Consider the following 27,809-nt stretch of genomic DNA (forward strand, 5'->3'; position numbering starts at 1 on the left):
TAGATCCTCTGAAAGGCAATCTCAATACTACAGTTTATTTTCCTTTAAATAATAAAGTAATATATTGTCCTATTTTATCATCCTTCTGAAATCTCAGGAGCATCCTCCATTAAGTGAGAGCTAATCAGAGCTGATATACACTTCCTCTTGCCTCATCACTTTGGCGTAAACCCTTGCCTTCAAGTAGGAATCAAACCATAAATAGGAATAAGTAGGAGAACTTAGGCTTTCGTGCCTTCCAGTGTACCTTCCTACATCTGGGATATGCCTGTGTATAGCTCCAGTTGTGTGCTGCCTACAGAAAAAAATAGCAAGGAAAGAAAATGCCTTCCTCCTGGCACAAACAACAGAGGCTGCTGTAGGTGGTGGCTCTCTGGTCCTGTTGTGAAGATCTGTTTGGCCAAACCCCGGGGAGAGATGCACTTCCTCACCTTGGCCTGTGTTTTTCACCTTCTTCCACTCTGTACTTTGGGCTGCCAGCTCCTGATCTGCAGTTCCATAAGAGAAAAGTTGACTGGAGCAAGAAGGAACAGCAGCTTCTGCAAGGAGATGGTGGTTGGCAATGAAGTTGTTCCTTGGAAGAAGCAGCTGAATGTGAATGAAAATGGCTCCAGCACCAGAGGAAGCATCCTGCCACATCCTCCCAAAGCTTAAAACAAGGGAGAAGAAATACAAAATGCCATGTATAGCAAATCCCACCCTCCTCTTGCTGCTGGTGGAGGCAGCGACAGCCCTGTTTCCTCCCAGGTCCCCTCCCCATTTGTGGCTCCTGCGCAGAGGCTTTCAGTCGCTGTAGGGGAGCTGTGGAGCTCCCGAAAGACCGAGAGCACTCCTCTTTCTCCTTGGCTTTGCCCCAGACAACCTTCGGCAACTTCACAGGAGTTATTTCTTATTTACGTTAGTGTAAGTGAAGGGCTCAGCTGCAAAAATGCTTTTTTGAGCCTCCCAAAGAAAGGTTTCTAATGACTCATTCACCACGTACTTTCTACTGCTGGACTGATGATTTGTATGAAGAGCAAAGAGGAGCCTGGGAGGGGGGGGAATACAAGACTATATTATATTTCTTGAATGCCTCCTTCCTCCTCACAGTGCACAGAGCACTGATCCTTTGCCATCCCTGTGGTGTGTGATGTTTGACTCCACGTCTTGTAGCGCACATACGTCTTGCAGAGTGGGCCTGGAAAGTGCCGAATGCATTTGAGGTGGTGGACTACCTAGGAGGAGTTCTGTCTGTCTGGAGGCCTGCACAGCCCCCCTCCTTGCAGACTTCCACTTAACCCATCTTTGGTTTGTTTTACCTCCCTGGAGAGGAGCCCAGCCCCGCTATTTCTCTGGCGCCACCCTTGCAAGTTGGCTGAACCGTGTATATTTTTTACGTGTGTGTGTGTATGTATTAGTTTTGGGTAAGCAAATGCAATTGTGAGAACTTTTCAGTTATTTTTTTTATTGCCATTGGCAGGGTTTAAAACCATTTGAAATACTGCCATGTTGGCTTGTGCTCTGTAAGAAATGGGGGGGAAGGAATCAGCGTCTGCCAAATGGAAAAGGATAAAACTGGTGTAATGATATGTTGCAATCATGCTGCAAAAACCTACCACAGTAAATTACTGCTGTAACAACCTCCTTCCTGTTGCTAAAGGCTCCAGCCCAGGCTTTTTCACATCTCTTCTCGATATTTCACTTATTGAGGGAAGGTTACCTCTGCGATCCTCAGCACTGTGCGAGCGCTAAGCTGCTTGGAGGACGGGCTGAAGGGAAGGAAGCCAGGAAGGGCAGGTGCCTGCTTTTGGCCCAGGCAATACCCAACCTGAGCACCATCAGTCCCTGGTGGTTGACCAACCTGTGCCAGTCCCAGCACTGCTGGCAGGGCTTCCCCGGCACATTGGTCTATGCTGCGTGGACCGTTCTTTTTCCCTCAGTTTGCTTACTGGTGGTCAGTACTGCTATTTGTAGGTCACCTGAAGTTTTCAAGGCACTACTTGCATAGTGCAGCTATCAGCGCACACCGCACTTGCGGCAGTGGTTTAACCAGACTCGGTGGCCTGGGGAGATCTGAGGTGGCCTGTGGGAAATGAGCTGCATCTCCTGCTTTCATCCATCTCAGACGCATGTCCTCCCTGCAGACGTTGCGCTGTGCTTGGCACACGGTCGTGTTTTTGTGAACACTGAATGAAGGAGTGAAGACGGAGAGAGGGCCAGAAAACCGAATTACTGTCCTGGTTTCAATGATCCTCCTAGAGGGAGGGGAGAAGGTGACAGCCTCAGTGTGGGAAAGTTTTCAGGGCTGCTCTCCAAGTTGTTTGTGCTCTGTGGAGAGAGTGGTTTGGGTCTCCTGAATCCAACTGCGTGTTTCTGAAAGAATTATTCATCTGTTTAGGGGAAGGAGGAAAGAAAGCCTGCTTTTTGAGGGGAGAGCAGTGAGACCCTGGTGGTTTCAGAGCTGTAATGTGGTGGCCCTTTGACAGTACTTTCCAGAAAAGTATCATACAAAACTTCATCTGAAGGTTAGCACTGAAATAGGAAATCACTGGGAGGAGCTCAGAGCTGCCTCGTGCTTAACCTCTGCAAACCACCTCGTGTGACCCAGGCTGTCAGACCGGGGACCATGGTGACATCTCTCGTGTGGGTTTCACCTCATCCTGGAGTGATGGCCACTGAGCACTGAGGGTGCTGGAATTGCACAGAGCCGCGCTAGGAGACCCTGAGAGTGGGGTGTGATGGGAGCACCCATTCCTCGAGGCACCTTCCAGGCTGGTGACCCATGGGGCTCCCCGCACCCTGTGCTAGTGTGCGTGCTTAACTGGGTGCTGCTTCAGCTGCTCCCAGCCTTTCCACAGCCAGCCCTGCTGTGCTGTTTCCCTTGGATATGAATGGACTCTTTCTATTTTTTCTTATAGGCTGTTTATACAATTAAATTTCCTTTCTTTTTTTTTTTAAAAAAAAAAAACACATCGTTAGCTTCCTGTGCTTGAAGTTCACCACCACATCCTTGCACTCCCCAAGTCCCCAACCTCTGTTGCTTCCAGTAATAATAACAAAACGTGAAAAGGCTTGTTTTGTCCTCTGTACAGCTACAACAAAATGGATGTAGATTTAGCTATGCTTTTTCCCCTCAGTTATCTGGCAGTGCTCGCTTTCTCTCTCTCCAAGTCTTCCCTGTGAGGAATGAGCACAGCTGATCACAGGGATAAGGCTCAGCTCAGGGAGCGTGTGCTGGCCAGGGAAATTTTTTCCCTTTGATGCCCATTGCTCCCCACCTCTGGTGTCTCACGCACGTTTTGCATTCTCCAAGCTCAAAGTCATCCGAAGGCACAGGCCAGAAGCAGCTTCTCTCCCCTGGCTGCACAGACCAGATCACCCCAAGGGAATTTTCCCTTGTTCAAGTCACCAGTGAAATATTTTGTATGGCTTAAGCTGAGGTATCCAACTATTTCCCAGCTCCAGCCAGCATGAACCAAAGGCTGTTAGGAAGAAACGCTGTCTGTTACGTTAATGTGAGTAGTCAAGAAAAGCCCCAAGTAAAAGCTCTGAAAAGACGGGCTGGTTTGCCAAATTCTTTCGTTCTCTTCTTTTGTGAGGTTAACTAGACTTTCTCTCTTAAAATGAAATTTGATATTTATGCGAATATCTCATTCTCTATAAAGATACTTTTTTTGTGTGTGTGAACAGACCAAACTACATATAAACTGCATGGAACAGATAGGTTGCAATATGTGTAAAAGAAATGGATATTTTTATATTACAGAAGTGAATGTATCTTATCCTTTCTTACAATGGATGCTCCCTATGGAAAATCCATTAAAAACAAGAAGGGAAAATAAGAAACTTTCTCTGCTGCTGATACAAAATGACAGAGGAGGAACTTTCTGAATTATAATGGGTCTAGCTAAAATACCTCCCTGAGTACTCTTTCCAAAAGAAGATTTAACAAGTCAGAAGTCCTGCATACCAACGGGATCAGTCTGGGCTACTTGGTTCAGTTTTGGATCAAGGGAGTTTGGTTGTATTACTTGTGATATTAAATTCTCTTGGCTATAAGTACCTTTAATCATGAATGTCACAGCATATCCGTTTCAAACAATGTTTGTGTAATTACCCAAAGTGGAAAGCAAAGGGAGTGGAGCGTGGTTTGGTGTTGGACTAGAAAGGAATGGCACATCTCATGATTTGGTTTTAGTTTCAGTGTTGTGTGGACCAGGCACCGGGAAAAGGAGAGTGACTTGGTGCTGCCGCATGAGGGGAATATTTCTGCTGCTTTGCTAATGTCAAAGTTGGTTTCTGGCCTTTGTTGCTTCAAAGAAAATGCGCCAGGAATCACACCAGGGGTGGCCACTACCACCCCACGTCTTCATAGCAGGTAGGGAACGAGAGGTGCCTGGACACCGCTCCCCCTGTGCCACCTGGAATGGGGGCTGCTCTTGCTCTGGTCACTTTGTGTGGTTTAGATTCACTGGCTGCGAATGAGGAGAGAAGGGCTAGGTGCTGCAGCCCACTTGCCTGCATTGCTTTAATCCCATTGTGGCAGGGAGAATCATAGCAGTGAAGCCCATGGAAATGTAGATCACTGCTGCTGAAAGCTGCCTCACTGAAGGGATTTGGTTTATTATTTCTGTAAGTGTGTCGCTCTAATAACACCGGGTGTCAGGCCTGTATCCAGTGAACGAGGATTTGATCAGGGAGCGTTAGCTCCAGGAAGCCATTTTGTTGCTGTCACGGCTAATAGCTTGTCAGAGTTTCCAAGGTAATTCTGATTTTTCAGGAGACCGGTTTCTTGATTGTTTTAAAATGCACTGGGCTTCATCCTGCATCAGCCTAAGGAACATGCTTCTTTATATGCTATTTCTTGTTGGAGTACTCAAAGCAACTTTGCTTTGTTTGTTTATTTGTTTTTCTAGCTCTATTAAAGCTTTTCTTTTCAGCAGACGTGCATCCTGCCATAGCGTTTGTCTCCATCCTTCCCCTGCTTGCGGCCCACTGCTGAGATGGGCAGAGCTGTGGGTGGATGAGCGCACAGCCGGGAGATGTTCCTGCCAGATGTGGCTCCCCCCTCAGCTGCAGGAGACAAAAGGCATTTTTACTCTGCTGGACCACTAGATGGGGAAAGTGCATTTACATTTCTGGGTTGTGAAATGAAGCCAGGCAGCAGTGCTGGAGCCTTTGATTGTAATGAAGCACATCAAGCGTGTCATCTGCAAGAGGTGCGTGCGGATGACTCAGACTTGCCCTGCTCTTCAGCAGCAATGCCGCAGCTCCTCTGCAAGGAACCAGGAGCTGAGCCATGCTAGAGCTTGGCGTGCTTTTGGGGAGGTACTCTGCAAAACCGGCCCTTCCTGTTCCTCCCCTGCCCCTGTCCCAGCTTGTCAAAGGTTTCTGTGGTATGGGGCAGCAGAAGGGTGGCTCCCTGAGACCAGGGGGCGCCCAGACATTTGTTGGCCCCTGCACACACCCCGCAGCTTCACATGGGAAGTGGAGAGAGGGCATAAATGGTTCAACAAATTTCTGAAAAGAGCTCCCGAGGCCAAGAAACCATCTGGGTACCTGAGAGTTCATGGCAGGTTCAAGGCAGAAGCATAAGGTAACATGTGCTCAGGGCCTTCTCTTGCAGGCCCCTGGGATGACTTTACTTGCTGGGATCAGGGTCTGGTGCTAGTCAGTGTTTTGACTCAGTGTTAGAGTAATTCAACAACTTTCTGTATGCGCTGCTACTTACAGAGCGGATGTGCCTTCTACTAAGCTGTGTAAAAATTTCCAGACTTCCTATGGAAGTCCTTTTCCTTTGTAAAGCACCTTTATTACTCTAAAGGTATCGCTGTGCTATTTTGGGGAGGATATTTAAAGTGGTGCAACCACCACATAGAGGTAGCAACTATAAAAACACCCACCTCTACCTGTGCAGGCAGGGAAGTGAGCCATACCACAAGAAGCTGCCTTCATGCCAGCATGCCGGAGGCTGTGCAGCTTGCTGGTGCCACCTCTCTCTGCCGGTCTCCAGCAGGCACCAGGTCTGCATGGGGTTTCGGCCGCCTCCTCACCACGCAGCAGACATGAGCCTTGTTGTTTGCTTGTCATAGCTGATGGATCCTCTTGCGAAAGCTCAGTTACCCCAAATCAATGTTAGTTCAGAAATGAGCCATAAAAATGTGTTTAAATAAGTACACCTGCATCTTTTTGGCACTTGGAGTTACTGTAAATAGCTTAGACAAATATATGTATGAGTGTTTATATCCTTTCAAATACCACCACCAAGCAACTAGAATGCCAAATGTTTTGCAGCAGTTGTGTGCTTTATTGCTGCATGTACTTTATGAGAGGAATAATGTCTTTGGGATAGAGTCTGGAAGTCAAAGATACGAAGGAAAAGAAGATGCCTGCAGGCAAGAGTTGCAATTATCCCGTGTGGTTGCTGTTTAGGAAGACCTCTTATGTTTAACCAGATTTTCCAGTAGGACTCTAAACTTTATCAATGGAGTAAATTGTATAGGGTCTGTTATTTCCATGCCTTTGGCTATGAGAAGTCTGTCATGTACCACAGCATGCCTGGAGATAAACGATATGTGGAAGTTTTTCCCTTTTGATTTGTAGAAATGCTTCCTTCGGGGAAATCTTGGGTCAGTGCTCCTCTCAAACCAAGAAAGTGCTGGTACGAGAGCAGCAGTGCAATGTGTACCCAGGGAAGTTGAGGTGCCTGGGTAGCAGCAAATCATTTCTGTGACATGAAATAGAGGTAATTTTTTTATTTCATGAAGTCACCAGCTTTTGACTTATTATCCAGAAATCTTGAAATAATTCATTCAGGACAAAAGAATTAGTTTTATTTTAAATATGAGGAAACAGAGAGCATGAGTGTACACACATACACAGGAACAGAGCCTCTCTCTCCCTTCCTACTCCATCCTGTGACTCTACTTCAGATGGGATACATGTATATACCCGGGGCACCTCAGTGATGGGAGACAAGGGACAAAAACCTTCTTTAGGATATCTGCCCTGATTTTGGTTGGAAAATCTTCCAGAGTGCATTAATTCTTCATCTGCTGACATGCAGTATTGTGGCATGGCAGGTCGCACTGCACAGCCCCTTAAGATGAGAGGTTCTTTGCCTGAAAGGTAGATGAATGTCTACCTGATCTCTTAGAGTAGTTTTTGGGTGTTCGCTGTGCTGGAGGGTTGGCTGCAGTGTGAGTGGAGGTGCTGGTGGCAGCAGGGTGGGTAGGGGCTGCTGTGCGGGGCTGGCTTGTGCGGGCTCTCAACAGCAGGCTGAAAAGCTCCGGGCTGCTCGGGCATCCTGGCCAGCTAGGCTGCCAGTGGTCACACTGCAGTGATGGCAGTGCAGAACACTTTTGTGCCTTCAAATTAGCTTTCACACATTGTGATGTGCACAGGGCACTTTATACACTCATCCTTCCAGACATGCTAGGGTTACTCTGCATCCCAAACCTTAAAAAGCCCTTTTATGCAGAGTTAGATGATGTCTGCCAACTCTCCCCCATGTCTGATGGAGCTGAGGTTCAAAGATACTGCATTAAAATTAGGTTTTAAAAATTCATCCATGAGCAGAAATAGTGAAATTTAGGAGATGAGATATAATCATACAGTCCGGCCTTCCCTGGGCATTCAAGTGTAATAGAAATGTGGTTGCTACATTCTTAGCTTGTATTTTTTGCTCTTTGTCAAGAACCTATTTGTGTATTACCTTGATTTATTTATGGTCACTCTTTGGCTGGTGAAGTAGCTACCACTGAGGTTTGCTGCTGCTGCTTCTGACCATTCTTCTGCAACCATTGGTTAAAGAAAAAGGCTGCAGGCCACACATGCCATGTAGAGGATTAGTACCTCAGCAAGATAGAGGCAGGACAAGATTGCTTATTCTTCTTGTTTGGGTATGTGGCTCACATGGGTTGGCTTTATATCCTGAATTCTGGAGAGAGGCATAAATACGAGACCGACAGTTTCTTTGGTCCTCCAAGGGCTTCCCAGAGCTCTCTGTCTGAGATTGCATTTTTAATGGAGGACCATCTGCTGCAAACTCACATGTTTGTTAGCAAATGCCTACCTAGTGCTGTTCAAGTAACACCCAAGGTAGATGAAACAAATTAAGAAATTATGCCACCTGCTTTTCTATTTGTTTATCTCCTTGCATTTCACAGCACATTGTGTATAGTCAGTTTTACTATTCCCCTGCACAGTCTGTCAGAATTTGTTTTTGTGGGGCTTTTACACATGCATTGTGAGAGATAATGGAGGGAAGATTGTGAAGTCACAAAAATAAATAGCTGGAATGCAGAAGTGCACTGCCTGAAGCTATCTGCTAACTGAAAATGGCTAGATTTGTAGTAAACAGCAATGTTCCTTCAAAGCTCAAGCTATCTTCAGCCTGGAAGTGTAAATGTAGTTTCTTGCCCTCTCCCCGGTGGTTAGGCAGCAGTTCCCAATGCAGGTGGGAATCGTCCCTCTGCTGCTTTTCGAGCCCTCTAACTACACTTAGTTAAAGGACAGACACATCTCATTTGATTTCTAGAGTAACTTACCAAACTTGCATCTTTGCTTTCTACCTTCTTGACGTCTAGATAGTTCATATAATTTGCATATTCAATTAAAACTGATTTGCTTCTTTGACCTTTGTTATGCAATGTGAGCTTTAATTGGCCGCCTACTAATTTGGAGCCAACATAATTAGCTAAAGCCTTTTAATTACAGAGATATGGTTGAATTCCTGAGAGTTACATTTACAAAGCTAAGCACCAAAATACTGTGAAGCAGCATGTGGCTATTCCTAAGGTCTCAGACTCCACTGGTCTTAAAACCTTAGTATGCATAAGGTACGCAACGTACACCTTCATGTTGCCAGGCTCTGCTGTTGTCAGAGTAAGGACCAATAGAAGGTCGAAATTTGGGCTGTAGGATCTGGCTGGGTCCATCGCTACGTGGTGCTGGGGACCTGATACCAAGCAGTCCTGCAAGATGATTTTGTCCAACAACAAGGGGGAGAGACCCAAGTGTAAACAGTCAGGTTAGATGACTTCATTTTGTTATTGATTTTGGACACTCAGATGCATGATTTCCCCTTTTTCTGTGAAGGACGGGAAGGGAAAGGGATGTCCCGGCCCGTGGGGGCAGCCCCTCTGTCCTCCCTTCTTCCTGGGGCTGCCTTTTCCTGCCAGCACCAGCAGAGCCCAGCTGCACGGGGTTGGACAGCTTCGCGTTGGCAGATGTAATGGCTGCAGTTTGCCTTCAGCCATGGGTACACAAGGCTCTTTCCTGCCTACTCACCCCTGCTTTGGGGAAAATTACATTTCAGCTATGCAAGAGCAGCTCTAAGTCATGCACTTAATGGTACCTACACTCTGATGAAGGAATCCTTTTTGCTCTCTATCCCTAATTGAGTGGGCTGTCTCCATGCGAAGCTGGTACAGCAAATGTCTAAATGAGGATCTAGAAATCCCAACTGGGTGTTTACATAAGCCTTTTGCTTTCTCTAGGCCCAGAGCCTGGATAAATAATAAATGCATCTCTGCTGGAGTGTCTTTGCAGACCTACCCCAGACAAATGCCCACTTGTTCTGATATAAAATGCCCCAAGTGTCATAAGCCAAAGCTAAAATGTGTTGTTTTGTCTTTTTTTTTTTTTTTAAATCTTCATTCTGGCATGGCTTTCAATTACATCAGTAATACACACAGCTGCAGGCTGAACAGGGACGCTCTATAATCTGTTTGATACAACAGTGGTATTGCGTGGCACAGCCTGGAGAAGCAGTCTGATTTTCATGTCTCCTAAAATCCACCAGCTCCCCATGGCTCTCAGCCTGCCAAGCACCAAGGGGTCAGACTGGTGCTCTTGGAGGGAAAGTGGTCTTCCCATCTGCTCTGAATAACCCACAGGGACTCTGTACTTCCAAATTTCTTCCCTGCCCTCATGCTGGGCATCACAGATAACATAAACACGTAGAAATTTTCTGTTCCCAGGATTTGGCGACATGTTTTTTGAGACCTGTGCTTGTGACCTTCTGCCTCTCTTTGTGCCTTGTTTGCCCACAGCTCACCACTGTTTGTGGGGTGTCAGTGCAGAGCAGCCAGTGCCGGTAGCTATGCGTGCTTTGCTGTGTCCTCACCCTGCTATTGAAGTCAGAAAGCTTTTTGGGGATTCAGCGTAAGGCAGTATGCAAGCTGAAAACTTGCTCCAGTTGATTCTTGCAGTGGGAATGCAAACCTTAAGTAGTTTCTCTGCACAGAGATGGAGTGTATTAATTATCTCTACCAAGTGCACAGCATCACCAACGTACCTGAGCTGCTCAATTAATCTACACTGCATCCTCTGGGTTCCCTTTACCGAGCCGTGCTTGGCAAAGAGCTGAAAGCTGCTCCAGGCGTGCCAGGCTGGGCCCAGCACCACCCAGACTGCATGCAGGTTTCCACAGCCCTGCAGCCAACAGCTGCATCTCCTGCCCCATGTCTGTCCTGACTGCTTGTCATCGAGGCTGGGCTCAAGTTGGCTGCACAGCCTCTGAATACACAAGAAATGCCTGTTGTGCATGCTTTGGGAAGCAGCAGGGAAGAGAAAATGTGTCCCAACATGGGGGACACGTGGTGGGAGGGGGTGAGCGCTGGGCGTGTTCAGCAGGCACGCGCTCAGGGGGCAGCCTCCAAGCGCATGAACCCAGGTGAAAGTCAGAGAAACAGAAGAAAATAGGCAGTAGAAGCTCAGCATGGAATTGCTGGTAGTAACTGAACTGCCTTTTTTTTTTTTTTTTTAATAATGTGGTCTTCTCCCTGAGCTGTCCTTGAAGTCTGGGTTGTAAAACCAATTGCCTGTGTGATTTACTGCCTGGTTTACTACAAAAAACACACGATTCATTAGAAGAATTAAAGAATAATGTCATAGTAAAAGAGTACAGTCTGCAATGTACGCTAAACAGCTTATAGGGATGGCTAAATGTCAGCACATCATGGGAGCATTTAATAACCACAAAAGCCACTTTTTCCAAATATAAAAGACAGCATGATGGAAAACATTTCACTTTGGTTGCAGGAACCTGAGAGGTCTGAAGCACCATCTCTGACCACACAGGCTGGCTGTCACAATGGGATGGAAGAGCGGGGTGAGAGGGAACCCGTCTGAGGAGGTCTGGGGAAGCGAGAAACCAGCGCTGGCCTTCACTGGGGGCAAGGCAGGGCAGCATTAGCTGACCCACTAGGGAGCTGTGGCCCTTGTGGGTCTGCCTTGGGTGCTGCCGAGGAGCAGTTTGATGCTGCTCCTTCCCTGCTGTCTCGAGAGCAAACCTCTCAGTTCCTCTGCTGGGTAGTGTCATGGGCACTAAGTGTCTCAAGAAATTAAGAATTCAGTGAACTCCTGAAATTTTCCCCATTAGGTACAACGGCATGTTCTCCTGAGCAACACAGTCATTCGGTAATGGATTCCATGACCACGTGCTGACAAGCACACGGTTAGTCCTTTAATCTATTATTAGCACGTGAAACATTTTAAAAACAAAACCAAAGGCCTTCAGGACAAAGAACCCTTCGCTGCTCCATCAGGCAACATACAACGACTGGTTGCATTACCTGGAGGCTTGAAATTGCTTGTGTCTCAATCTGGGCTTGCTGCCTGCGGATGGAAATGGATGCGAGGAGATACTAAAGAGGAGAGAGCTCTGGGAAGAGATTGAATGGTTCAAGATGAAGACAGCACTAACTGCTGTGCAGCACTACAAAAAAAACAAGGCCATCTTTGTTTTCTGTAAATGAAGTGTGTTCAAATGCTCTCTCCATCTCTCATCTCTTTCTTTCCCTAGTAAGCCTGGTATTTCTGCTCTTTTGATTAGGCTGCAGACGATATAGAAATGAAACTTTAACCTTTCTTGGAAGTGGCTGATTAAATCAGAGAAGTACTGGGATAAAATATGCACCTTCTGAATCTGAAGACTGAAGAGATGCAGATTTGAGATAAACCTGTGTGCTCTTGATTAAATCATTCTAATTTTGATGCCAATATAGTGCTTAACAGAAATCCTGCCTGCTGCTAGAAATATAAACCATACTCCATTTAAAAACAAACAAACAAACGCCCCCCCCCCCCCAAACAGCAATATAGTTTGTCATTAATAATCATAAACTGGAAGTGAGAGTTAGCTGAATTACACGCCAGTTCTCCTTTCTCTGTGCTACACAGGTCTTACCAAGCTATACCCAGTAGCATGTGAACACAGACCATGGTAAATCCCAGTCAGGGAGAACCTAAACTTTAACCCGTTTTTAAAAATAAAACCCCTCATAACTTAGTGATGTTGATGGCAGAGGTCTGGCACCCAGCGGTGTCCCTGGGCAGTGCTGAGGTGACTGGCACAGCCATGGCCCACACGCCCCATGTCCCTGAGGGGATGGGAGCAGCTCCATGGCCCCTTTGTGCCAGCGGCAGTGGCATTCAGTATGCTCCACTTGGTCTCCCTCCATTGCTCTTGCGTCTGTGCTCTCCATGCCACCGGCATCTTGCTGCAATAGGTCTAAAGCAGTTTTCATGCCTTCTATAATCTGGAGAAACCTTGGGCTCATGAGGTTGGCTTTGGGGGGCTGTAAATCCACGTCGGTGGCTGCAAACGCTGCTCCTGGGCTGGCGGGAAGGTGACAGGGTGGGGAAGGGAGCAAGGTTGTTTGATGGGCTCTGGGTGTGACAGCGTTGCAGTAACAGTGCTAATATAATAACACCTTTCCTGTCTATCTGAGAGGGTTTGTCACCAAAAACACACAAATAAAAACCTTGTCATGCAGAATTAATTTTGCTCTTCATGCTCCAGTGGGCACAGCCTTTTTGATGGAGTCAGAGGCACACCTACACACAGTGTGTTTACCTCCACATTCTCTGTATATAGATAGATATCTTAAAAACAATCTGCACTGAACCAGGATAAACCTCTGCAAAAAAAGATCCAAAAATGTCTTAAGTTTCCAGGAGAGTCAAACTATATTTAGAAACGAAAGGGGGAATGCTATTGCAGTATGGGCTGTTTCTGGCGCCAGCGTACTTCTTAGGCAACGTGCTATGCTAAGGTGCAGCTAAGATTGTAAAGATGTCTTGGGTACATGGAGATGCACTGGCCAGCTGAACTAGGATTAGATTTATGAAAATGAGGAATTTTTGAATTTCCAAACTCTGATCTCAGTGAACTTCAGCTTTGCAAACTCATTCAACTTCATTCAGTTGATGGAGGAAATACTGTGTGTGGTTTCGATTGATCTGGTTATTCTTACTGTATCCTTTCAACATGTTTTAAAGATCTTTCGTTGCCACCTGGTGCTTTGGTGTATTAAAATAATTCTTACACCATGTCAATAGCAATAGTGAAATCCTTAGTGGATTATTTTTCTCTGACACACAGGATAAAAAGTCTGTGTAAGGAGGGTTTTTAGGGGGGATAGGTTTTGTCTTTGTCTGATCTTGCATATGTATGCCCAGCTTTTGTAGAGCTGAGGAATTGCAAGGCTTTAATTCTGAAAGAATTTTGGGCACTGTCTTTACCTCCCCTGTGTTTTTGCAGCTAGATTCTCCCTATGAATGGGAGTCAGGGGAACGAGAGCTGGTGTGGGGTATGGTTTGCCCTCTGGCTAGTGCCTGCTGCACCAAAGACATAGGCAGAGCTGACAGTCACTCTCAGCCTGTCTGTGCCTCTGGTTTCCCCAACCTGTGGCATTCTCTGTGTCCTCAGCTGCTCCCTGGGAGTTCACCAAATGTCCCCAGGAATTATGAATAATCCTTCTTAGGGCAGCAGATTATCCAAGTGACAAATTATTGGAAAGATGTGCATCTGGGAGGAATGGCATGAGGTTTGCTTCCCTGAGACTATCTGTGCTCTGGACCAGGCAGCATTTTGCTGCAGGCAGTGACAAAGTTTGGAGCAAGTTGTTCTGTATGTGTATGAGGCACTTTCTACCATAAGATGTTAGCTGTTCAAAATCCAGCCTAACCTAAGGGTTCAGTTCTTCACACCAAAAAACCTGCAGACCTGACCTGTGGTAGACGCTGTACTCGGAGGCTTTAGCAGCAGTACAAATTTTCTAAAGCTGAACCATCAAGGCTGGGAATCTCCTCTGGGTTGGCAAAGTGTGAGGCAGCTGGAGGGCTGCCCTTGTGGGAGAGGTGGTGTGGGGCAGAGTGCTGTACTGAGTACATGGCTGTATGCTGGTGTGGCTCTGGAGCTTGGAGAAGTTTCCAAAGTTTAGGACCACCGCCATTCCCTAAATTATGCTTGGGGTTAGGCTGGAACTGAACCCCCCCGTGGAGCCATTTTCTTACTGCATGTTCCTTCTGTGCTCATCAGACATGGAGAGTATCATCCTACCAGTAGGGAAAATTATCAGAGAGAGGAATTTGGCAGTAGATCTTAAACAGGGAAGTATTTTATCTCTGTCTAGTAGTTTCTCTATGCAGAGGTGTCCTGTTTAGCTTGCCTGTCTGCCTTTTGATTATAACATGGTGTTAGTATTTTTGCTGTGCTTTCTAACTCCTCGCAAATAAGGTCCTGCTGGTTCCAACTCGTAGCAGAGCCCTAGCAGGGGAAAACCAGGATGCTAAAGCCTGGCTCTACCAAGTGCCAGCGGTGCAGTCCCATCCAGGACTGCGACTGATCTGAAAAAATGATCTGTACCAGTCCCCCTGCACACAGTAGTGTCTCACCCCATGTGGAGGGGCTCTGAGGGCACGTTTCTCCTATTTCTGGTCCCATGTGTGGGGCCTCTGGACACCCAGAGGAAAACAGTGCTTGTGAGGAACTGTTTTGCTCTTTGTACATTCCAACTTGAAAAGTCAAAATATTTTTTTTTTCAAACAAGATAAAAGTACACGAATCAAGTAGTTGTCTTTAGTTTTTAATCACACAGACCACACACTTCATAAATACAGGCTGGTGTATAGAATACTAATTCTCATGTAAGTAAGCTCACTGTATGCATGGAATAATCTGTTTTAAATACGCTTTTTCCGTGTCAGCAGATAATAAGCACTTTTGGTTTGTGTGAAAATCACTGTGCTCAGGCTGAAATCAGCCACCTTTGTAAGCCTGTGCCCGACTGTAGGAGCGTTGCTATAGCTGCCCCTGCAGAGGCTGCTGCGGGAGTTTTGTTGTCCAAGAGTGGCCGGTGCTGGCACTGCGCGAGCACATCTCGGTGGATCGCGGGCCCCGGCTCTGACTCAGCAATGCAGCACTAAGATGAAGATGCGATCCCTGATCTCCACCCTGTGCTACTGCTGCGTGTCCAGCATGATGCAATAGCCCTAACATTCCTGTGATTTGCACCTGTGGTTTAAAGCATGACTCTTCTAAATATTATGTGGAAAAAAAATATTAATTTGCATTTCTTCCCCATCTTCAGTTGTACATAGGTTCTTACCTCTGTCTGAGGAGCCTGAAATATGAGTGCCGTAGGCTGTAAACACCATGTCATGTATTTGTCACACATGGTGGTTGTCCTGTTCCTCAGGGAGGGAGGGTGTGCGTTTTTTTTGTGAGGATGGATGTTTTATGCCCGGGCAGGTGAGAAGGAACACACCTGTGTGGGGGGAAGGCTGGCGCCCAGGTTGCTCTGGCTCCTTGGGCCCTGATGGCTGAGCATGCCTGGCTAGGGGAGAGGCTCACCGCAGCCTCCGTCCAGCAGTTTGTGGCAGTGAGGGGCTGGGACTACCTAAGATTCAACTTCTTTCAGTGTTCTCCCAACAACTGAAAATGTTGCTGCACATTGCTGTCTTAGTAAAATACGGTGTACTCTTCTTTCCTGACTCAAGTCATAATTATCAAAAATATTAGCAGTGCATAAGTCTGAACTACAAGTGCCCAGTTCATCCTGATAGCCACAAAGCGTTGCAGTGTGCTCAGCCTTGAGGATGAGCATTAGCCTGACCTGCATAGTGCTGGCATGCTCCAGCCTCATGAGGTGCAAACCACAGAGCACCTGGAAAAAATAAAACAATCTCTGACAAAGTTGCTCTGAAGAGCTGGGGTCAGGAAACATCTCTCTGGTGCCTGCCCTCTATTTTCACTAAAACAGATGAATTTTAGAGTGGGCGCTGACCTACATAATGTGGGAAGCCTTGCCTGCAACTGTTTCTGGGAGATGAGCTGGGCGAGCTGGGTATGGGATGGGAAGGGGGCAAGATTTTTTTTTTTCTTTTTTTTTTCTTGTTTGCTATTTAGAGTCCAGTCTCATTAAATCCATCCATTACAATTCAGTGGCCTTTGAATGAATGGATTAATTCAGTGTTATTTTATCGCTTTCCTCCTGCACCCTGCAGCTGTGCAGTCTAAAGTTATCTTGTTTTCTCATTTATAAGTGTTGTAAAGGAAGCTCCCTGGAGATGATGCAGTGTGCTGAACACGAAAGCCTCTACTGAGCTCGATTGCTACGAACAATCATCATAACAACTCCTTAAAGGTGCAGCCTGGCCACGCTGCATGGGGGAGGAATTAGCTGTACATTTCCCCTTTTTGCTGCTTCTTCTAGGGATCCCGGCAAAACACCTAGGAAGGTGCAGAGTGTCAAGGCAGCAGTATTGATTAGTGAGGTTTGGGCTCATTTTTTGTCTGGGATGACTGTGACTCGCACCTTTGGGCAACAGTGTCAAAGCAGCTGCAGGTCCGGAAAAACAGCATGAGGAATTGGAATTTGCACTCTTCATTGCCTGCATATAGGAAGTGCTAGATTTTTGGTTCTTTGTAAACAGAAATCTCTCATGCTGAGCACAGTAGGCTTCAGAAACAACATCTAGAATATCCTTCTAGCCAGTAGCTGAGCCACTTCTGCTCAGCGGGCACTGCAAGGGCTCTGGTAATGTGCCACATTTTAACAAAAACCTCCTATCTACTTGGGATAATATTTGAAAAGCCGTGCTGGATTTTGTCTTTCCTGGTAGATGATGAACATTTTATTTGATTTTTGGGGTGGGCATTCATTCAGACCGGTAGCCTGGTATGCAGCACTTCCTTGAAACAACATCCATGGCTTCTCTGGAGAAGTGACTGAGGGCAATAAATCCTGCCCTCAATGTCTGCAGCTGAGCTGCTCCTGACCAGCCCTCCCCTTACAGCAAGTGGAAATAAAACATCGTGACATTTCTAGGGTACAAATATTTTGAGGTATAAACTGTGTTGTAGGAGCCCTCATCTCCCTGAGACTTCCCCCCCTGCATCCATCATCCCCTACATCTCATGTTCTCTGTGTTTACGTGTCAGATGAAGGGGAACCACCCTGGGGCGTTGTGGTGGGTGCAGATCTCACCAGCGCTGCTGCAGCTCTTGCAGGGGAAACATGGTGAACAGGTTTTGTCCTGGCAAATAGCTGTTGGCTGCGGGTAATGAAGGTGAAATCTGCTTTGTGGCATAGGCAGGGTGGCCATCAGCTGGAGGAAAGCTCCACCAAAGCAATTTTAGGATTTCAGAGCTGATCTGTAAGAGTGACAGAGAGAATGCCCTTTTTCTGTGTCACTGCACACTGTACTTTCCCACTTTCTAGGAGGTGGTTACAGCTTTTGCTTTGTCCAGAAGTTTCTTTTTGTTGTAAGTCAGACCTCTCCTCTGATAAATCCAGGTTAACAACCCTCCCACTCAAATTTTTCCTTCCTGTAGAAATTTAACATGAATAATTTCATAGCTAGAGATCTCGGACCCCTGTGCAAGTCCCCCTGTGCAGTGAGCAGCCTGCCCACAGCCCTGGGGATGGGGCAGTCCCTGGGCCAGTCCCCAGGCACAGATGTGAGTAGGTGAATCTCTGTGGCTTATTTGGGACACTGGAGGCAGGAGGTGATCTGTAAGGCCTGGTTTGGCTCCTGGTCTAAGGGACCTTTGGGACACCTTGTCTCCCCCAAGGAGTACTTGAGGAGCAGCCTGACGAGCACCTCTGTGGTCATCCACATCACACAGCCGCAGGGAAGCTGAGCTCTCTGCAGCCTCACTGCTGAGAAATAGGAATGGTGTTACTTCCACCATGAGCATGGTGGGGGGAATGGCGTTACTTCCACCGTGCAGGCAAGGATGAGCCTGCCTTTCCTCCAGCCCAGCCTCTGTCCTCTGCTGCCCTGGTACTGGGCGCACTGTATTTTGCTTAGCCTGGGTGTTTACAGGTCCTGACTTGTATTGCCTTGTAGCATTTTTTCATCTCTCCGATGGCTTTGCTCCTGGCTCTTGCCAGCCACAGGTCAGTCCTGCTGCAGGAGGGACAGCCAAGAGGCTGTGTCCCATAAAGGCACACTCACTTCCCAGCAGAAAGCTGCAGTCTCAATCCAGATGTGCTTTTCTCCATTCTGTGAGCTTAATTTTTTGCCTGAAGCTGATGTTGCATCAGGAAAGAGTTGACAGGTAAAGGTAGTTAAAGTGTTCCCAAAGGCATTGTACTTAGGCTGTAAAATTTCTTAGACTACTCCCTCCCTCTGCACGTAATTAGTAAACTACTCATTGAGATTATTTCCTGCTAACAGGTTTGAATAACGGCATAGTCCTTATGCTGCTTTTGGTTTGGTACCTGATAGCCAGAAACCCACATGTAGGTAAATGTGGAAAATAAATTACTCACCAGCACTCGTGGGCTATAATTCCAGGTCTAACTATGTGTGGGCTGACTTAATGCCACTTTAAAAGGGAGCTTGTTTATGAGTAGCTGGATGATAGATCTGCAGGAGGGAATTAGACTCGGTGTGCCCTCTACCTGTTAATTGAATCAGGCTGAGGCACTTGCAGGGAGGACGCACTGAGGCAACATCAGGGGTTGGTTTGTGCCTGTACTGCCCTGGCTGAAAGCTGGAGCTGCATCTGCAAAAACCTGAAGGCAAGCGATGAATCACTGTCACGTGTAGCCGCAGCAGTGCTGGTGTCAGATCGGCAGAGGTACTTTCAGCCTGCCTTCTGCTCAGCGCTGCAGCACGATCAGAGCAGGATGAGCTGGGGGCAGCCTGGGGCTCTCCTGGGTCCCAGGAAAGCCAGCGGCAGGTCGGCTTGCGTGAGGCTGCATGCTCCTTGGGACACCGAGCTGTCAGTCCCCATTTCTGGTTGTGCTGGCAGACTTGCTCTGTGCTAGTGCATTAACTCCTGGAATTTTTTTTCTCCCCAGGTAGAGATAGCATCCATTTCTGCCAAAGCCATTTCTTTGCAATTAGCTCAGAGGAGAAGGGTCCTTAGCACAGAGATAAAATGCCACTGGGATGAGCAAGATGTTTGCTCTTTCCCTCTAAAGTCCATTGTTTTCAGGACTGATATGGCTGTCATCTCACAATTGAGTTCTGGAAAAATAGCTGCATCAGTATGCGGAGGTTATAGTGAGAAAACAGTGGGTTTGATCCTAAAATCTAAGAATATTTAAGCATGTTTGGGACACTTGTAGAATACACATCTTTGGGAAAAGGCTTAATGCAGCAATCATTGATATCATCATTAGGCCAATGCACAAAAATCCATTAGTGCAGTAGATGCTCTCTAGTTTAATTTTGGCTTTCTGTCTTATTTTTATTTTTAACCAGGAGCACTAAAGCTAATATTTACATACATAAGTAGTGTTATATAAGACCGGAAGAGACCTCTGAAGAGGCTTCAGTCCAACTTTAAGATAAGACCAAGTTCATCTATTTCCCCAGCCTCTAAAGACAAGAATTGAGTGTCAGGCTCTGGACTGTACTCATTATTCCAACTGAGGCCTTTCCAACATTGAACAGAGAGGAATCACTGGCTGCCTTATTAATGCAGCCCATGAAATCTGCCTCCTGTTCATCAGCATTGCTTTGCAAACTCTTGTTCCGTTCAAGATGACTCCTAATGCTTTCCTACATATTGCTGCCTGACTCGTTATCACTGACATAATACTGTGTATTTGATTTTGCCTTCCTCAGTGTAGGGATTTGCATGTGATAAAATATTTTGAATCGTGCCAGACAGGAAAGGTATATATCAGAAGCAAATGTGGCTTTGAAAATCAACGTTGTTTCTAAAGTACAGTTAGTTTCACTCTGTGAAAGTTGCTCTGTAACAGTGGAGGGATTTCATTTCCATTTTGTAGGTGTTATGTATTTTGTTTCTTGCAGAAATATTAATAACTGCTTTAGATACTAATTTTCAGTTATTCCAGGATGTTATTGACTTCCTGGTTTCCCCAATGCACATCTTAAGATAAATGTATTTACATCCCAAACCACAGGAAATACTGTGCATTTATTGCTACAGTAATTTGGGGGTTTGTGGCATGCAGAAAAAAAACCACATAAGACAGGATACCTGCTGATTAGCAGTGTCTTATTGACTGTGATTAGCGAAAATTGTTTTCTGTACCTATTCTAACATAATCTTCCATTAATATAAAAACTTGAGCCCAATGATATGTTCAGCTTCAGGATACCAGCCTGGGTAGAAAAATTGCTCGTTTATTTTAATGCGCTTAAAAGATTTTTTCGGTACTTGAAGAAGCAGTATGAGATAGCTTAGGACTGCCTGAATTTCTTGGCGTGATCTCTGTCCGTGGTGGTTTTGCTCTGCTTAGGGCTCTAAAATCATCCTGGGTATGTGCAGATGTGGATGTTAACCTCAGCTTCAGAACAGCTGCAGTGGTTCTAAGTAGGAATAGGATGGATCACAATAATTTGTCAACAGACTTGTTTTCAGTCTCCTGTTCTGGGCTGAAGAACCTCTTTGTGCAACAGCATAATAACCAGCAGGCAGATGACTTTGACCCTCTCATTCTCAGGGGCACATGAATAAGACCTAATGAAAATTGTAGGGAGACAAAGAGCGATAGCTACTTCATGCTGGTAGCAAAGATAGTACTTTCTAACACAGCACACATCTGTAACAGTCCACATCTACAACACACTGGACAGGGCAAACAACTGTAAACAACGTTATCAGAGGACAATGTGGGCTGAATGCATGTTTATTCCAGATAAATTAACACAGGGCTGCTCTGCAGTGCAGCAGAGAAAATAAAGTGATTCTTTGTCATTTGCAAAAGCCTGATTTGAAAAGAGGAGATTTAACCAAGTATGTTTAGAAATGGAAAGTTAGTGGTGATGAAAGAGTGATCAGTAGCTTTTCTTTCTCTGTCGTTGTTGCCTAGAAAGAGGGACAGTACCTAAAGATGTTGCTCATGAGAAATGCAAAAGAATGTAGGAGATGATGTAGCTTCAGTTCAAATTTTTGGTTATGGTGTCTTCATAGTCTTTAAGGGTTTCTTTCCCTGAAATGATATTTGCTCTTCTTCTCAAAGAAATTAAAAGAAATGGTCTTTTACCAATGCTGAAACCTACATCCAATAGAAAGCCAAGCAGACTGGACAAATCCCTCCCTACCAAAATAAAACATTCGCACAGAAAAAAAAAAGGATGTTTGCCTGATGGGTCTCACCAGCTGATAGTAAGACTAGATACAAAACACCCAGCATAGATTTAGAAAACTTAGATCTCAAAATAGTTCAGTTTTTAAAAGAAAAATACTTCTGTGATAAATATGCAATGCACTAAAGCTTATGAAATGTTAGCCTTAAAGGAGATCTTTACTGTTTTACCATGAAAATATTTTCTCCCCTTCCGTAAGTCTTATTGTTTCTGTAGTTTTACCCTTGCACTGTCCAAACAAATAATGATATATAAATAGGAGACATAATGGGAAAAGAAATCCTGAAGAAGGTAGCTGTAAGGTTTGATGCTTTTATACTCCTCCTGGTCTTGACTGTTGTTGTTGGGTACATTCCTCACTGCAGGTGCTGCATGACTCAGGTGAGGGTAAATCCTGAGACCTGCCACTGGTGCTGCCCCGTACAGCCCACCCCACAGCCACTCCACAAACAGAAACTCCTCTGCCTCAGCTGCCAGACCTTCAAGGACTTGAGTGTGATTGTAGTGTCTGCACCAAGCTGCACACATGAGAAAGACAAATGTAAAATGTTAAAGTGTTTTGAAAGCCATGGCTCTAATAATGCCCCAATACAGATAACCCCTAACAGTTACCCTGGGAAAATGTATGGTGCCCTCTTTCGTGCATGAGAGTGATGAGGATCTGAAACTGGATCAGGGATGAAGTGGCGACTGAGATGTGGGCGAATACCAGAAGAGCTTTAGTTGTTCAACCTAGGAAAGGACAAGAGGATCTGTGATCACTCGCAGTTGGTGAATCAGGGAGAGAAACACTATGGGAGAGTTATTTGAATTCAAGTAAAAGCTGGCATGAGGAAAAATAGGTATAAAATAGTCACAAATAAATAAAAAATTGAAGTAAATTGATTATTTCAAACCTTCATGAAGACAAAAAAATGGGATGGACAAATAATTACTTCTAAATTAATTGTTTATCATTTATAGAACAAGGGACAAAATGAGACAAAACTCAAAGGCTGTTCTTAGGAAAACTGCACCCTACCTTGAAGACTTTGTTTTGTTTAAAAATAATAATAATTAAAAAGGTAGTTGCAACAGTTCTTGAGTGTTTGAAAGACTTTCATTCCTTACTGAAGAACCTTTTACAATCAAGTGACCTATCTACGTAATGTTAGTAGTTCTGTGGCAGCATGGCCTTGGGTTGTGCCATGGCTCACACCAATTAACAACTCTGCTGCTCTTTGAAATATGTGGGAAAACTTCCACTGGCTGTAATTACAATAGGCCCTTGACCCTTCGCTGTGAATTAGGTGATAGAGCACCCACCCCCTGAGCACGTTGACTTTGCAGCCCCTACTGCATTTCACAACGTGCTTGGAGCAGGCAAACATGCAAGGTTTGCTACTACTGTGCCCACAACCTGGCAAACTATTCATAATAAACAATCCATTAGGTTTTTTGGTTTTTAATTATTTTTCCTGTTTATTGTGAATTAGCTGTGAACAGATGGTTATAATGGCTGGATTCGGCTTACACAATTGGTTCATAAATGCTTTTATATTGAAAACTTCCAGTATGAAGCATTTGTTCTGTCTTAGCTGTTCATCCTAATGAGATGACCCCTCTTTCTGCCTCCTGTTAGGCTGCTGCCACTCTCCTGGCCACAGGACTAAGAAATCATGCTTCAATTCATAGCCCAGAAGTGGAAGAGCTGAGTGGCAAAAGCATCACGGTTCTTGTTTTTAGCTTTTCAGGAAGAAGAGTCCTGTAGCAAGTTGGACTGAAGCATTGCCAAAGCCTTGGTGTGAAGGCCAGTTATGGACAGATTGAAAAGCAGTAATAGTTATGGTAAAATCAATTGAAAGAACCAGTCGCACAAACAAGCATATGCTATAGTTACCTTTTGATATTGTCTTTTGCACTGTTGTAAGTTCTAACTCTATTTCTTGTTACCAACTTAACTGTTGTTTCTAACAAATACTTCAAATCAGAACTTCATTTACTTACATTTTAAATATGATTTTATTACTGCCGCTTCAAGTTCTTTTTCAATCGGAGTGCCTTCCTGTAACAAAGGAAGGAAATTTTTTTTGGCTTGTTGTCTTTTAGTCATCCCCTAGGAATTAAACTAGCATATTCTGAATAGATACTCTGAAAGTATTCAGAGTAAACCTCTCAAATGATTATTGTCAGGTTGCCAGGGCCCACACTACTAATTACTTTTCTTTTGCTATCAAAGCTGTATCTTTGAAAATCGAGCAGTGCGTTTACAGATCTTTTTCTAACCCATAACTACAGGAAAATACACCATAATTTGTGCAGACAATTAGCGTGCAGGGAATCGCCTTCCCCTGCATTAGTACAGTGCTCAGAGCAATCATGCATCTGGGCGCTGCTATGGCAGTCATGAGTAGCAAAGGTGTCCTAAGGAAGTCTATTGAAATCCTGGTCTGTACAGTCTGAGGAATTTCCTTTGCATGTGTTGCTGCTCACCGGGAGATTGGAAGGGCAGGAACTTCGCTGCAGAGGGCTCAGCCGTGTGGAGCTGGGGGAACGGGCTTTGGCTGCAGTAAGCGTGCGGCCTGCAGCCTCCAGCTCCCCTGCAGCTGGTGAGGGCTGACCTGCGCCCATGGGGAGATTTGTGGGCTGAGGTAGTTTGGTGGCTTGGAGCGTGATCTTGGTCAGCCGAGTTCTGCCCCCGCTTCCAGATGTGCATGTTTGTAGCAAACGCTGTTACGGATGGATGGAAGGAAGCAATGTGTGATTTCACAAGGAAGGTGCTGGCCTCCAGAACAGCTCGCTGACATGACTTGTAAAAGTACAGCAAAAAGACTGGGGCAGGTTGGAGTAAACTATATTAAGTAAGCCTCACTTACATATACCATGTGTAGACAGAGATGGAGCCGTTTTTCTGCATGGCTCTGCACATCGTGGCTGTATGCTGAGCTCAGTGTGCTGCCCGAGGGCTGCCCTGACTCGTGCCACAGCACTGAGCCCTCAGAGCCCTGTGCCTGGTGCAAGGGTGGCTGTGCTGGCCAAACAGCAGTTTGTCGTGCCGTGGACATGCTCCTAACAGCCAGGATGCTGAAAAGCCATCAGCTACAGTAAGATCTCCTGGTACTTTCACTGGGTGAGATTGGCATCGTGCTTTGTTGGGTGGCAGAGGTGTGGGGACGGGAAGAGGACTTCCTGGAGCAGTGGGAGTAAGAGGTCATCCCTCTGTCTGAGCTTAGTTCTGGTGGAGTCGCAGCACAACTTTTGACTTGCATCTTGTAATAGCAAGCGCACCACTGAACGAGACCTAAACGTTTTGTGTATTATTATGTTCCTGATTGGTATAAAAACTACTGGGAGATGAGAGCTGGGCTGTAAAGAGAGCCAGGGTGTCTCTTTGACAGCCAGGCCTCACAGGGAGCCTGGCTCCAGCTGCCCAGACCCAGGTGCTGGCACCTCACTGAGTGGTGCCGGTGCAGGGGTGCAGGGGCTTGCCCAGAGTGCTGCCTAATCCCCTGCTCCTCAGGGCAGGCACAGCCAGGGAAGGGACCGAGGCCACATAGCTGGGGAAGCCTCTGGACTGTGGCTGAACTGAAATAGAGATATTTTAGTTCTGGGAACCTGCACTTATCTATTGATTACAGCTCTCAAGCACGTCCTTCCTTTGCCTTAATGAAGCTACGGATGCATGCTGTTTGATTTAAAGCAAGAGAAAGGCAATTGGCTCTGAAGCCTAAACCCATATTTCTGCAGAAATGAAGCACCTTTCCCATCGGAGTTCTTCACAAGGGCCTCATGGCATCATTTCCCCAAAGCTACACAACATTAACTTTGTATGTTTTTTCCAGAAATGAGGGAAAATTATGTGAACATCTACTGTAATTAATTAATAAAAATATGCCTTGTGGCAATAAAGAAAACCAAATAATGTTCTTCCCTAATGTAATGAATCAGTTTAGAAATTGTAAAGCAGTAAATGTATCAGACATTGCATTTAACGGCATGTGCTGGAAAAAACGATGTAGTTAGAGCCACGGTTTTAGAAATGTATTTCTCTGAGAGAGCAACAGAAAAAGAGAAAACTATAAATAGAATAAACCTGAATATCAGTTTTTCATGCCTGATAATTAAGAAATCAATAACAATACTAAATGATACACCTGGCTCAGCTGCTTTTGACATTTCGAGGACCTGCACCTCCATGCTTGCATGTAAACACAGGATTTTATTCATATGAGCATTATCGTTGTTGTCAGGGAGACAGTCACTTGTCTGCCGTTGCCACACAGAGCATTTTAATCATCCCTTCTCCAGTCAGAACTCCTGCTTTTAAAATAGCAGACAGGCTCCTTCTCTCACTTGCTCTGCATCTAGATATCGGAGATAGACGAGGCCTGCATCAGGTCATGTGTGATGAAGAGAAAAAGTCAGGCTCGGAGAGAAAAGAGGCACCTATTATTACTGCTCCCAAGACACATTGTTGTAAGACAAAAACCTGTTTTTTTATTTCTTAATGTGTTCAGTGCTGGTACCTGTTATTTTTGCTGTCAGCTTTTCATATTTGCTTTACTGTTTTATTTTTTTTTAGCTTTTATTAAAGCAACAGCCATCTCACACAAAATTTAAAAAAAAAAAAGGCAAAGTGGTAGAAGAACTTTTCGTCTTTTGTTGTTGAATTCAATAGAAACTACCAAGGACCAGAACGTATTCAAATTGTGGGAACCCTGATTGCTGTTTGTGTGGTTTTAGTATTACTGAATAATTTCTACCGTGTTGGAAAATGTGCAGAGTCTTTGCCACCTCTTATTTCTGTCTTCTCTATAAATTTAAATTTTTTAATGAGACAGTATAGAACTGCCAGAAACACAATAGGGATTGTGAAATAATTTCAACCCTGGTAATTTAAAATTTGTGTCTGTCAGTGCAGAATAATTGCTTCTCCAAAGAACAGCACGATTTGCCTGGGAGTTCAGCCTCTTGATCCAACTGCTGACTCCCAAAGGCATCTGGGCTATGATGCAGGCTTTGCGTAATTTGGGGCTAAAATAAACACAGAAAAAAATACTCCAAAGTGGTTGGATTCACATGTTCCTCTGCAGTGTGATGGAGCTACAGCCACAATATATTGTAAGAGCTGTGCTGAGCCGTTGGGCGCCATCTCACCCAGGTTTGCATGTGTGTGGCCAGTTTCGGTAGGCTTTGTGGGGCTTGGAGCAAGGATGGCCCTGTGAGAGTCGTTACTGAAGGATGGGGGGGAGATGGCTTCTCTGTATTGATTGTCATATCTTAACTCCTGCTGACCTGTTAAAAAGGCAGGAATCTTTTTTTTTGTAAGTCAAATAACCAACAGGTGAAATGGTGAATGGGAATAGGAAATTCAGAGTTTGTGCCATCTTTTGCTGATTGTTTTCCTTGTGGCCTCTGCAAGTCACACAGATCCTGTCGCCTATCTCTCTCTGTAAGGACCATTTATGTATTTATCTTGTGGGCATGTTAGAAGGGTTGTTTAGCTTATACTTGGGAAATGCTTTGAATAGAACTGTATTGGACAACAGCTCATTTCTTCTTAAACGCTGCTTTGTGAGGTAACTATAGGCAGGCACTGGAGTAGTTTTTCAGAGCTACACAGCCAAAACAAGCAACTAGTTTATGAAGCAGCATTTTATAGTTTTGTTGTTGTTGTTTTCCTTTTCTGCTCTGAATTATTTGAAGAATTTCTCCAGGGAGAGGGCAAAGCAGGGAGATTTGAGAGGCTCTCTCTTACTGAAACATTAAGGAAAGCAGGTTAAATCTTGGTATTATTGTCAGTTTTTCTTTTTAAGATTGTATTGGAAAGGGGGAAATCCAAGGATAAATGCTTTATTTTTTTCTTTTGAAGATGAATCTATGGGACAAATGGTTTAATGAGAGCATAGATTATAAATTGTGTGATCTAAGCTAATATACAAAGTTACTCTCATGCTAGAGAGAGACATCTGGCTGAACTGCTAGCCTGGATCTTAGGAATTTTCTGGCTGTGCTGTGGATCTTTTCCTCTGCAATTTGCAAGTTTCCTGAGATCAGTTCCCTGTATAGAATAACCTTTTTTTTTTTTCATTGCATCTGTTGTGTTTATCTTTGAGATTTTTATGATGGAGATTCCCTTTTTGTTAGTTTGGTGTTTGACAAAATAATCCTACTGCCTAATAACACATGTTTATCAATGTCCACCTAGCCACGATGTGACACATTGGTGCCAGAACTAATATTCGTCATCACTATAATCTGCACAAGTATGTTAAAGGATTCATAGCAATTCATAGCAGATGAAACAGTGGGAGTTTTGTGTGCATGTGTGTTCGTGTTTCCTAAACAGTAGCTTCCCTTTAAAATTTGGGTTAGGGAAAAAAAAATACGAACATTTGGAGATAACCAAAGCTGTTACCACATTCAGTTTGGATTTGCTGGGCAGCTTCTTTGAGAAAACCTATGTAAGTACGGGCAGGGAC

At 45.1% G+C, this 27,809-nt stretch overlaps 1 protein-coding gene and 1 long non-coding RNA gene across 7 annotated transcripts in view; one reads left to right on the forward strand and one right to left on the reverse strand.

Annotated features, from left to right (window-relative positions):
* PHYHIPL (phytanoyl-CoA 2-hydroxylase interacting protein like) overlaps nt 1-27,809 on the forward strand; it is a 129,135-nt gene that overhangs the window by 17,040 nt on the left and 84,286 nt on the right. The window contains exon 1 of one of the 6 annotated variants that reach the window (XM_080598594.1): nt 5,439-5,575. The exons of 4 other annotated variants lie outside the window; for them this stretch is intronic. Coding sequence is in view for 1 of the 2 variants with exons in the window: in XM_080598586.1 (XP_080454712.1) it covers nt 25,473-25,803 (331 nt within the window). In the remaining variant the exon portion in view is untranslated. Of the gene's footprint in view, nt 1-5,438; nt 5,576-23,852; nt 25,804-27,809 lie in introns of those variants that run through there. One more of the 6 variants, XM_080598586.1, reaches the window with a different exon arrangement.
* The window catches only part of LOC308197680, a 38,104-nt gene continuing 22,285 nt past the window's right edge, over nt 11,991-27,809 (reverse strand). Inside the window, exon 2 of the long non-coding RNA XR_013953225.1 lies at nt 11,991-23,392. This is a non-coding gene — a long non-coding RNA (uncharacterized lncRNA). The remainder of the gene's footprint in view (nt 23,393-27,809) is intronic.

The sequence above is a fragment of the Anser brachyrhynchus genome, assembly GCF_964034855.1.
Source record: "Anser brachyrhynchus genome assembly, chromosome: 6".
NCBI classification, from domain to species: domain Eukaryota; kingdom Metazoa; phylum Chordata; class Aves; order Anseriformes; family Anatidae; genus Anser; species Anser brachyrhynchus.